General features: G+C 44.0%; 1 protein-coding gene across 1 annotated transcript in view; it reads right to left on the bottom strand.

The window, feature by feature from the left end:
* Positions 1-781: 781 nt before the first annotated feature.
* stx1b (syntaxin 1B) overlaps positions 782-12,059 on the bottom strand; it is a 73,435-nt gene continuing 62,157 nt past the window's right edge. The window contains exons 8-10 of the mRNA XM_050068444.1: positions 10,631-10,768; positions 10,429-10,539; positions 782-10,335 (exon numbers count right to left, since the gene is read on the bottom strand). Of these exons, the coding sequence (XP_049924401.1) occupies positions 10,255-10,335; positions 10,429-10,539; positions 10,631-10,768 (330 nt within the window). The 3' untranslated portion in view covers positions 782-10,254. The remainder of the gene's footprint in view (positions 10,336-10,428; positions 10,540-10,630; positions 10,769-12,059) is intronic.

Genomic DNA, 12,059 nt, shown 5'->3' with positions numbered 1-12,059 from the left:
AACGTCTGATGTTCACTTTAAACAGGTAAACAGGGGTTCATTGTTGAGTCCAGGTTGACATTTGCGTCAAATTTGAAGAGATTCTCTCAATATGTTCTTGAGATATCATGTTCATGTTCATGACATGGACGGACGCCATGGACATTATACTGAGTTTGAGACATTATCATACAGGTTATTTCAGGCCTCTGTTAGTGACCATCACATCCTCACTGTGACCTCGTCACATGTCCACGTTTGGTCATGGACTTTCCACGTCCACATATGACGTCCAAGGTACCCTGGGTGTGTTGGTTGTTGACATTCTGGGACGCCGTGTCAACTTCAGCCTGTTACATGCATTGTCTGTCAGAGGGGCGAGTTCACAGCGCTCTAGCAAAAACGCCAGGCGTCTAGAGCACAGAAACACGAGGCGCGTAGCAACACAAACACACAGCGAGCAGAAAGCTTCAATCTCATTAAACACTGTTAAAAAGTCGCCTCCAGCTGCTGAAACACTTCCTGTGTGATTAAGGCTTCAATAAGGAAACAGATGGAAGAGACAGGAAACAGGAAGTACACTGAACAATCCTTTTCTTTATTCATTTTTTGTTATCATTTCAATATGTCTGTCAGGGTTTGTTTTTTTTTTAAAGTTTTTATTTTAAATTAAAATTTTGACACACTTATAAAAGACAGCATCTGCATAGAGTTGTCATCTTAAAGATCCATGAAGAGGGGGGGGGCAGAGGGGAGAGAGCGAGAGAGAAAGAGAGAGAGAGAGAGAGAGAGAGAAGGGGGAGGNGTGGAGAGGGGAGGGGAGGGGGGGGACAGATCGCTTTTACATTACGCTACGCACACATACACACACAAAAAAAACGGGACACAAGTTGCATTTCCGGTCAAAGTTGCGTGTGAGCACGACGGCCCTGTCCTCTTTTTGTTTTTTTTAAATTTTGGAACTATTTCGGGTCTCTCGTCTGCCATTTCCCCCGAGACAGACTGTTTCAAATTTGTGCATTTGTGGGGGATTTTGTCACGGGTGACTCCCGAAGGTCCCGCAGTGATGGCGTCTACAACGGGTGATTTTGCTGATGGAGTTCCTGCAGGGGGTCGCAGCGCGGTGGCCGGGCCTGAACGCCTCTGCATGATAAAGAAAGCCCTTGTTTCTCTGTATATTGCACGCTTTGTTACGGTAGGCCTGTGTGAGGCTAGAGACCAGGCCCCAAGTTAGGTGGCGACTCTGGAGAACCGTGTTCCTCAAACCCATCGAAGGCATGAGGCGGAATGAATCCAGAATCAGTTATCATGTCTCTTCGACACAGATCGGAGCTACCTCCTGGAGTCTGACGGGTAAAAACCCAATGACCTGCAGATAGCTCAGATCTGTGTGACCTTCCTGCAATCTCTTGCACTTCGACACCTTTGAGAAACTGAAGCTGAGACCTCCTCCAGGAACGAGGAGAGGACTAAATGACGTAGAAGGAAGACTGTGGAGGTTTGAGGTTACGTCAGGAGGGCCGAGGGGACACAGAAACACTTTATGTGGTTTTTTGGCACTTCTTCCGAAAGCATCTTAAGACTTACGAGATCACATCAGTCTTAAGATGCTCCAAGAAGACGACTCAGGTGTTTCTGTTGACGGGTTCAGATTGTGGTTTGGTTGCTGTTTGCGTGAAGATCAGTCAGAAATCAGGTCTTATGAGTCTTTAGATGAAGATGAAGTCTTCGTAGCAGCTGATGGTCATGTGATTTTTCTGACAGAACTCGATCCACGCAGTGAATCCTGACGGAGGGATCGTTTGATGGGGATAAGCAACACAGCACGTCTTTGTCACCGAGTCTGCCGCTGTCTCAGGGCTGCTTATGCCAATCAAACAGGCTGACATTTACATGGACTACTCGGGCACTTGCATCTCGGGATCTGGCTATTATCTGGTCCGGGTGCAGGCTAAAGTCGGGGGGGACACGGCAGTAAAGAGACCAAGTTTTAGGTTTGTATTTTGGCTCGCTAGCTGTGGCTGAGAGACATCGAGTCAGACAGAGAGAGACAGAGAGAGTTCGGAAACCCGCTAAGTGATCAGGGGGCATGGCCTAGAAAGCCCTGGAGGCGGGGTTAATTTTCCAAATATGGAGGGAAGCACTTTCATCAGAGGAGCCAGTGGGTGGAGCCTCTGGAACTGGGGTGATGGGCGGAGGTGTGGTTGTGTTTACAAAAACCCGCCGACACACGCGACCTCTTCACTTCCTGTCTAAATGGATTTTGCCCTTTTTTTAGAGGGAAACAAAGAGACCTGAAAAAAAAAGGTACGACAGCACATCGACAGAAAACACCATCATACATTTTCTTTGTGTCAGCAGGCTGGTGTAAAGACTGTCTGAACTGGCGGACGAGGACGCTGGAAGCTATGTGTCTCCGTCTCTCTGCTGTCGTCTCTCAGCCACACAGAAAGAATAAAAGGGCTGCTGAGATTGGGGGTGGGGGGTGGCGATGGGGGGGTGGGGGGGGTTGAAGGGGTGGAGGTGGAGGTGGAGGGGAGGACAGGCAATGTCCGCGGGGGGAAATGAAAGTGGCAAAAAAGGACAGAGATCGAACTACTGGTCAACTTTGACGGGAATAGATATCTCAGTAGATTTATACATAGACATGCAAGTCATTTTTTCTCTCTTTGAAGTTATTTACAATAATTACATAACACAAAGAATCCAGTTTCAGTTTGACAAAATTGCGAGCATTCAATATTCAATATTACTACTATTATTTATGATAACATAACTCCTTTTGTACTTCTTTAAATCATTGCTATTATAGAATCATCATCACCTCCCTTTTTTAAAGTTTAGATGTTTGATCACTTTGTGTGTGAAGCCGTTCGTTCCCTCTGGGTTTTTGCAAATGTTTTACTGCATTTTTATTTGTCATTTATGGTAATAATAATAATAATAACAATAATAATAATGATCATTACAATGTTATTTAAGTGTCTTTCCTACTTGCTATGGCAGAGACCGTGTGGGCGTGGTCTATTTTCATGCCCCTACCCCAGACTCCTCCCACCCTCCCACTAGGGAAAAAAACACTGATTCAAACTGAAATACTGTCTCGTAGGATGGAGCGAGCAGAAGGACATGTGGGTGGAGCATTAAAGAAATTGTCATCAGAAACAACAATTAGTATCAAGTCGCGGCTGCGAGCAGGTCGAAGCCGCGACGAACACATCAACAAACGTTTTCATTTCATCCTCCAGAGCAGGGCACTGAACAGGTTTTGGTTTTTGAAAATTGTTTCAGGAAGACAAAAATCATCAGAGAAGAGTTTAATCGTCCGACAACGGAGGAACAAAGAAAAGAAAGCACGACTAACTGGAATCCTCACAGTCTTGTGACTCGGTTTCTGCTAGGTACAAACTTGGAAGACAGACACGCGTCTGCAGACGATGTGCTGCTGATTGAAACTGAAAAATTCAATTGCAGAAATAACTGCAGAGCGCATCGAGCCTGCACACGTTAAAATTACCTCAGACTTCAGGAAGTCATTTTTCAACATGTGTGTGAAACAATACTCTGAGTTACTTCCACAGGCAGGCTAACGGCTAACGGCTAGCGGCTAACGGCTAATGGTAAGTCAATCTTTGGAGTCGTGGTGTCGCACCCAAACTCTCTCTGGATGATTTTTTCCTGCTTCCTGTACCCCGCTCTGACAACAACTGTACACGGCCAATAGAAACGGTGATGGCCGCAGAGCCACGTACACACAGGTATAGAAATGTTGATGTAAGGTTTATATATATATTCTTGCCTATATATGTGACTTTAGTTGACAAGGCTGCAGTCCTCGCTCACACACAGGAAACTGCTCCCTGGAGGTTTACGGGAGTTCGTTAGCGAGCGCTGTAGATGATGTCTGTCAGCCTCTGATTGTTTCCCAGTCACAGTGAAAGATTTGTTACCTCCACTGCACATGCTCAGCAGGAATTCAGAAATTATTCAACATTATTTGCAAATTATTTTTAGGTGGTGCAAATCTGCTGGCAAGGGTTCAGAGAATCACTGCCAATGATTCCCACATAGAAAGAAAAGTGCCAATCGGAGATTTGTTGGTGGATTACCAGACAATGTTTGTTCGTGGGGCCCATGTGAGTGTCCACAGGTTTGATATTAGCTTAATGCAAAATTCCCACATGGGGAGGTTTACCCACGTGGGCCATGCTGGAGCTACGTGGGTACCAAGATGGGCATCTTATCTGGGACCCACCAATGTAGGCGTTTATGGAACCTGTGGACAGTCCCATGTGGACACCACGTACAAATGTTGCCATCATCTTCCGGGAAGAGTTGTTGTAAAACCACTCTCAGCTAAAACAACTCTAACGCCAGTCGGCCATCTTTTCCTTCAAATTTCCAAGTTAGACCTTTTTTTTTTTTTTTTTTGTCGACGACATGGTGCAGAGGAGGTGACGAGTCCCGCAGCAGAGTTCAGTTGATGAGGAATTACTACGAAGCATCGTTAGCTAGTGCTGCTTCATTGTAATTTACCTGATGCTAGTTTTTGTGCACAGCTAAAATTATGGGGGACTGTGGCGAGGAGTTATAAGAGAAGAGGCGAGCTGGTCGGTTGGCTGACTTGCTAACGAACCCTTCAGACCTGCAGGGCAGCAGTGATCCTGTGGTGAGAACACAGAGACTGAAAAACAAGCTGTACAGAAAATGACACCAAAATAACAAGAATAACAGCAATTAATAAATAGAATAAGAAAGCACCACCATTGTCTCCGTATATGCCTCGAGTGGAGGAGAAGCGTGGATGCAAATTTTTCACAGATGATTATGCGTCATATTTTTCACTAATCAGATCACAAACTAACGTCTACGGGTGAAAAGAAAAGGAAAGGGGGTGTGGAGGCAGACATCATTGTTGTGGCGTGAGATAACTGTTGGGTAGCTTTGTTGGTTTGATTGGCAGATAGACCAACATGCAGTGAGGGCTGGTGGCGGGCAGGGGGGGGGGCTTATGCTTTCAAAGTTACGGTAGCATTTGATGGTTTTTTTTATTCTAGTTTTTTCACCATTTGTGACGAACGTCTCACTGTAAACTTGACTCGCGTTGTGCTCTTTGATATTAGCGGCGAACGTTTTGAGAACACATGAGGGGAGGGCAAAAAACGCTTTGGTTTGAATTTTAATAAATAGAATAATAACAGTGATCATGGTGTCCATAAATATGTCTGATCTCTTTTCTCTTCCCATCTGTCACAATTTTCAAAAAAACAAAGTGGAATTCTTCAAACGGCTGCAACCCGTGGACCTGCGATCGGATGCTTCGCACATTAAAACAAACTCGTGCTGCTCCGAACAAACACACACACAAACATTCATACATTAATGCACCAATCTTGTTTCACTGAAGAGGAAGGGAGGCATGCTGCACACACACAAGGCCAAGTGGAGGGGCGACGGGAGGTTAGCCTACAGGTCGAAGGGTGTCAGACCGATTATTAACACAAAAACACAACATAAATGCAGCCATGGAAGCAAACAGCACAGAGATCAGATGGTGACAGTGGTGTGTAACCCAGCGGGAGGTTTGGAGGTCCATGTCAGGGGTTGGGGAGGGGACAGGATGTCTGAAGTTGTGGCAGCGTATTTTGACATTTAAATATCAACCTGCTCCTCGAACAAAACACCTTAAAAATACAACAACTGTTCCGACAATGTTACAAATGAACACGTGCGGACATGTAACGCCAACATGTGTTCAACTTTTAGATTAAAAAAAGGATTGAGAATGCAGATTGAGTAGGAACAAGTTAGCTAACGTGCTAACCAAAGACAGGTCTGATGAGCGGTAAAGTGCACGACATGGAGGGCAGGTTGGGGGTGGGGTACAAAAAACACCATCATGCAAACTCCACAACGCTTTTGCATGCCTTTTTTATTATTATCATCATCATTATTATTATTATCATTATTACACACAACGGGATGGGCCGCCGGGGAGGGGAAGGGGCAGACTCCAAATCCTCAACGTCATCTTTTTGTACAACCAAACAACTACAACACAAACAGGAAGAGGGAAGACAAAAGGACAGGGGACAGAATACTCGGACAAACATCCTATCTTTCACCAAGACGTTAAATTAAACACAACCTTCATGGTTTCGTGACGTTTGTCTGTGTTTTCTTTCCCGGGAGGATGGCGGCAGGGCCTGATGGATGACTGCCAGACAGGAAGTTTACAGAAAACACACACACACACACACACACGGCAAAGAAACATCAGTGTTAACAAGCTGGCTGGTGCTACGACGGCATCCTCACAATGCTGATTTTTATCCACCACCAAACCATTGCAAGACTACCGTGACGACTGTGACATCACCTTGACAACCATCGACCTTCGAAAACATGTAACTGAATTAAATATTGTGTGGCTGACATTATGATGTAACTGGCAGGTGATGAACGAAGCACTGTGATTGGAGGAGGTTAAATGTATGTTAACAAACAAGTCCGTTTAGTTTCCTGGACTCGTCGATTGGCTCACAACATGCCTGGACTTTCCCAAATGAAGCAGAGCTCTTAAAGAGTCCGAAGACGCGTGGGAAATGTGAGTGAAACAAGTAGCTTGGGTTTCATTTACAAACATTATTTTATATTCGTGGACAGGTTCAGTCCATACTACAGCCAAAAAACAGAAAAACACCTACAAAGACAGAACGTAGCCATGAACGTTAACAACACAACAGCAGAGTAAAATTATTCTAGACCTACGAACGATTCATTCGAACAAACATCTATTGGATCTTGCTGCTTGGAGGGGTTGGGGGTGTTGGCGAAGCTTTGGTGAACACACAAGTTAAGTTTTGGTTTTGGGAAGTCAAAGAATAAAATAAAAACTCCCACCTCCACTCTTCTCCAAACCTGAAGCTAAAAATCTTCGTCCTTTATATTTTATCTAGTGACTAATACAACATCACAGACATCTACAGCTAACAGCGCTAACTATCCCAAGAAAACACACATTCAACAAAGCAGTGACGACTCCCTCGTGGATCGCCTACAAGTACCGTTAGCCACGACAAAGCAGCTAACGTGGTCCTGTGTTGGACAGATACTGTGATGTCTGTTTGCCAACAACACTTTAAACAATGTTAGCTTCTTGTCGAAGCTTTCCAGAACGATCGAGTTGCAAAGTGGTTTTGACTTTTAATCAAAGAACCAGATACTTTTAAAAGAGTTTTGCATCTTTTGAACTGATGATTCAATCAAGAGAATTTCACGTCCATCGAAGCTCTGAAGTCTTTGCGAAACCACTTAGCTCACTTTGCAGCCTGTACACAATAAGCTAGCTAGCTAACACTTTTTTTGTTAAATAAAACTTAACAACATCAAACTGAGTTTATTGCTTTGACACCAAGTGTAGTGTAGACTGATTTTACAGAGTTAAAGGTGGTGTTTGTAACCCTGACAGTGATTGTGATGTAACTGCAGGATTGTCCAGCGTAGGCCTCAACAGAGGAAGACGTATCTCCGTATCACAGAGCCTGAACACGGACAAACCTTCCTCCTTCACCCCCTCCGGCCTAAAGCCAGAGTCACAATACTGTGAAGTCATTTTCAACACATCCGTGTGTCCAGTTTGGAGTAACACACACAGTTTTTTGTTACGTCTCAACATGGACCACGTCAACAGTAACGAAACAAAACATGCAAATGTAACACACGTGAGCGTTGCTCTGATCTGGATCAGCGTTGGGACATTAATCAGTGATGATTTTTTTCTAGCGTGAAAGTCCCGTCCTCTTGTGCAGACATACCGCTAACTGCTAATGCTAACGCTAGCCAATAATACATTTACTCTCTGTGTATTACAGGTTTGTAAGGGGACCAACAGAAAAGAAAATGCTTTGCTTTTTCAAATTCAACTAGTTTGACAAAATAATCGTACTAATGAGCTACTGGCTAACCAGCCTTTTCCAAAACTGAATAGCAAGATTGTGAGATGTGATTAAATGATCTGGAGAAAGCGAGTGAGTGAACCTTGTGTCACGATTATTTTGTCAAATCACTATTTATGAGCTGAGGAATTTCACTCCTCCTGTCTTATTTCTTGAGTTTTATTCCTTCCCCAACGCTGATCTGGACACACGGAAAGTGTCTTGAACATTAAAAAAGACCAGATAACTTGTGATCATTTCCAACAAGCAGCTTCTACACGACCTACATGTAACACGAGCTAACGCTATAGCATGCTAAGCGACCCAGTCTAACACTAGCACTGGCTGATATGTAACGCAGGAGGGTGTGTATGTTGGGGGGGATTTTCCGGCGTGTCTGTGTGAAAAGTTAAAGGTATATCATGCAAGTGGCATGTTGTAAATGTACATGAATGTGTGTGTGTCACATGTTCCACCTTCCACGGAGGAAATCCACCAATAGGAAAAGCCTCTCCTGTTCAGTAGCACCTGTGCAACTCAGGTATTTAAATGATGTGAAGTCACATATCACAGTCCGCAGACACACTCAGGCAGGAGATGAAGGGATGCAGGGAGGAAACAGGCAAATGCATCAAACCATACAGACTAAACAGTAACCGCTAAATGATGTCAGGCCGATACGTCACGGGACACGTCACGCACGCACTAAAACAGCAGCACCACGGAACAACGAAGCAACAAACGTTCCCCATTAAAAAACAAAATAACGCAACGATATTACCACGACACTCAGGTAACCAGGGCACGCCAGCATCTTCAGAGGTCTCGACATTTTCTGTCCATCTCGTTTGTTGTCGAGCTTGTTTGTTAATAAAGTTTTCGTTTATTTTTCTTCTTTACTTTTTAATGTGTTCTCTTCATTTTTTAGAATCTTCCGGAAGAACAGTTGTGACAGCTTGGAGACGACACCCGGCCTCGACTACGACTTTTCGACAGCGATCAGTGCGATGAGCCTTTTGGTGCGCTAATGTGAACCCCCGATCCTCATTGGCTATCTTGGGTGGAGGCGGGACAAGTCGTCTTCCTCTTACCTAAACTGCATAGATTGACTGTCCGTCTCGTCCCACCCTCCTTCGCACCCTCCTCCTCCTCCTATCCCCGCTTCCTTCCCACCGTTCACCTGTCAGTCAAATGTCACGTTTTCAGATTAAATTCAGCAGGACACCAGAGCCCCTCCCTCCCCCTGCTCTTTGGTTGGATAGATGTGACAGGAAGGGGAGGCTGTTGTTGTGGAAACCTGCCACGTTGCAGTGACACCCCTGCCAGACACAAATGTCTGATTGGTTGTGTTTTCTCAACCAATCAGGTGGCTGTGAAAAACAGTTCAGTGGGCGGCGTGTCACGCTCTTTCCACGGCGTTTTATAAATGGCGTTCGGCCAGGTTGGGCTTTGCCAGTCTATGCTAATTTAACAGGCTGACTGAGGTGAATGACAGGAGTGAGCAACCAATGATAGGTGGTCTAAAGAGGCAGCTGAGCCAATGGCGAGGTCGGTCCCTCCCTCCCAGAAACAAGGGGATAAAGTTGGTTCTACCAACGCCAGTGGGTGCTTATCCTGCGGGACAGCGTTCCAGAACCTCACTCTGTTCCCGTCTGTGCTCCAGAACAAGATTTTTCTTTCTCATCCTCTAGTGGGACAAACCTTGACTGGAAAGCCGAGCACTTTTATGGAGAACGCGTTCTGTGACGTTCTCGAACGTGCTCGGCTCCAGAACCTCAACTGAAAAATTTAAACGTAAGAAACAAAGAAATAAAGTTCGGCTCTGGAGCGCTGGTCCTGTAGAACGCGCACCCAGCAGCAGTCACCATCACTGTCCTCGGAGACTCCCGAAAAACGAAAGAAACTGTTAAAAAATAAGAAAAAAAGGCAAAACAAACAAACAAACAAACAAGTAAATGTCATATTATAAGTCATATTTTTTTACAGGTAGCTAACCCATGTGTTGCTTCATATGTTCAATACATTTACATGTACATCTGTAATAAATAGTAGGCTTATTTGTACCCTCTTTTTGTATATGTTATGTATTTAAGTCAGCTATAATGTGATGGCGTTTTTATTGTGTTTTTTTTTTTGTCTTTGTTTTTTGAACCCCACCCAACCCCGTGGTGTTTCCTCTTATCTGTGATTGGATTGTTATCTCTTCCTAGCTGATTGGTTATCTGTCTTGCATTTGTGTTTCAAGTTTTTGTGTTGTTGTCGTTGGTGTTTCTTTTCTCTGCTGGCGGTCAGACGGTCGGTCGGTGTCGGTCGTCACAGCGGCGGGTGGCGGAGCATCTTAGAAGCCCAGCGTGCCGCCGATGGTCGACGCCAGGACCACGCCCAGGATGACGCAGCAGATGATGATCATGATCTTCTTCTGCAGGGCGACAGGAAGGAGACACGCAGGGTGGTTAACTCAAGTTTCCTCTTGTAAATGGACAGTTTTATATTTTTGGGATCAGCGTGTTACCTTGCGAGCCTGGCTCTGGTATTTGACGGCCTTCTTGGTGTCGGATACGGCTCGCTCCACGTAGTCGACGGAGTGTTCCACGTTGTACTCAATTCTGTCAATCATCTCTCCCTAAAACAAACACGCATACGCCACAGAGTTTAACGTATGATACCTGAACAATCTCTGGCACGCTCGCCTTTCCTGCTCTGATGTCATGTACCTGGCTCTCAACCAGCATGGCCATGTCGACGAACATGTCGTGCAGCTCGCGGATGCTGTTTTCCAGCTTGATGATCTCGGTGTGTCGGGTCTCGATCTCGTTCAGAGCCTGCTTGGTCATCTGAGAGTCCATTTTGATCTGCGGGAGAGAGCGAGTTTGAACACAAAATTTAATTTACTCTGACGGTTTTAAATTTAAAGAAATAGCATCCGAAACTAATAAAAAAATATATAATAATAATAATAATAATAATAATAAATAAAAAAATGTGAACAAACTCTTCAAAGATAATTAAACCACTGCAAATTTGGGAACATGTTTGTTCAACTTGTTCAAACGTTAATCAGAATCAGGATTCTACAAATTAAAAGCCAACAAATAAAGGGAGGGATTACGCTTTAAGAGCTGCTGAATAGCTTTTAATGTGAAAAGTGTTTGCAGGAAGTTTAAAGTTTCATTGACAGCAGCTTTAAAGAGACAGTGCTGATTTTTTTGAATTGGGGTTGTTTGGGGCACTAATCCACAGACAGTATTATACACACTGCTGTTAATCTACAGCCAATCTCCAACACTAACAAGTTGAGACAGACATGTCTTCTATAGCTTTTATTTGTATTTTACCTTTACTCTTGTGTTGATGTTTTATTGTCTAAACCTATTGTTGATTTTATTGATAATTTATGTTTGTGCTATTCATTCATTTATTTATTTATATTTGGAGGAACTGTACAGCACTTTGGTCAACCGAGGTTGTTTTAAATGTGCTATAAAAATAAATTTGACTTGACTTGACTAACACACATGACGGTGTAAAAAAGTCTGGTACTGTATGGAGCAATGCATTGTGGGCCACTGTGGTTGAAGCAACAGGACGGAGGCTTGCTGCTGTTTTAAATGACAGGACACTACAGTATGTTTTGGAAACTGGGTGTTGCACGGAAACTCAGGAGCGCGGTCAGAAGTTTGATGAAATGTTAGTTTTGCAATTCAAACATCAGGCTCGTGCTTTTTGTTTCACCATCAATTTTATTTTAGAAAAATAGACGTAAAAGTTTGGTAAAAGTTAGGGGTCTCTGACAAGCTGAATTTAAAGAGTTTTAGTTTCCTGCCGTAGATCACATCTGTTTGGGCTCATTTCTCTGAGTTGTTCATCAGGATGGCAGCAGTTTTCATGCTGACACTGTACTTTAAATAAATGTATTAATATCCATCTCTTCTAAGTTTCTATTGCCTTTTATCTTACTATATAATGATGAAAACTCTGTGTGTGTGTGTGTTCCATGTTTTTCTCCTCACTGACTTGGTCAATCCATGTGAAATTTGGCACAGTGGTAGAGGGTCATGGGAGGATGCCAATGAAGCAATATTACATCAATTGGCCAAAGGGGGGCGCTATAGCAACCGATTGAAATGTCAAACTTTGAATGGG

Source organism: Epinephelus moara, chromosome 18 (assembly GCF_006386435.1).
Source record: "Epinephelus moara isolate mb chromosome 18, YSFRI_EMoa_1.0, whole genome shotgun sequence".
NCBI lineage: Eukaryota > Metazoa > Chordata > Actinopteri > Perciformes > Serranidae > Epinephelus > Epinephelus moara.
Note: the sequence above shows the minus strand (reverse complement) of the source record. Positions and strands in the feature narration are given on the sequence as shown.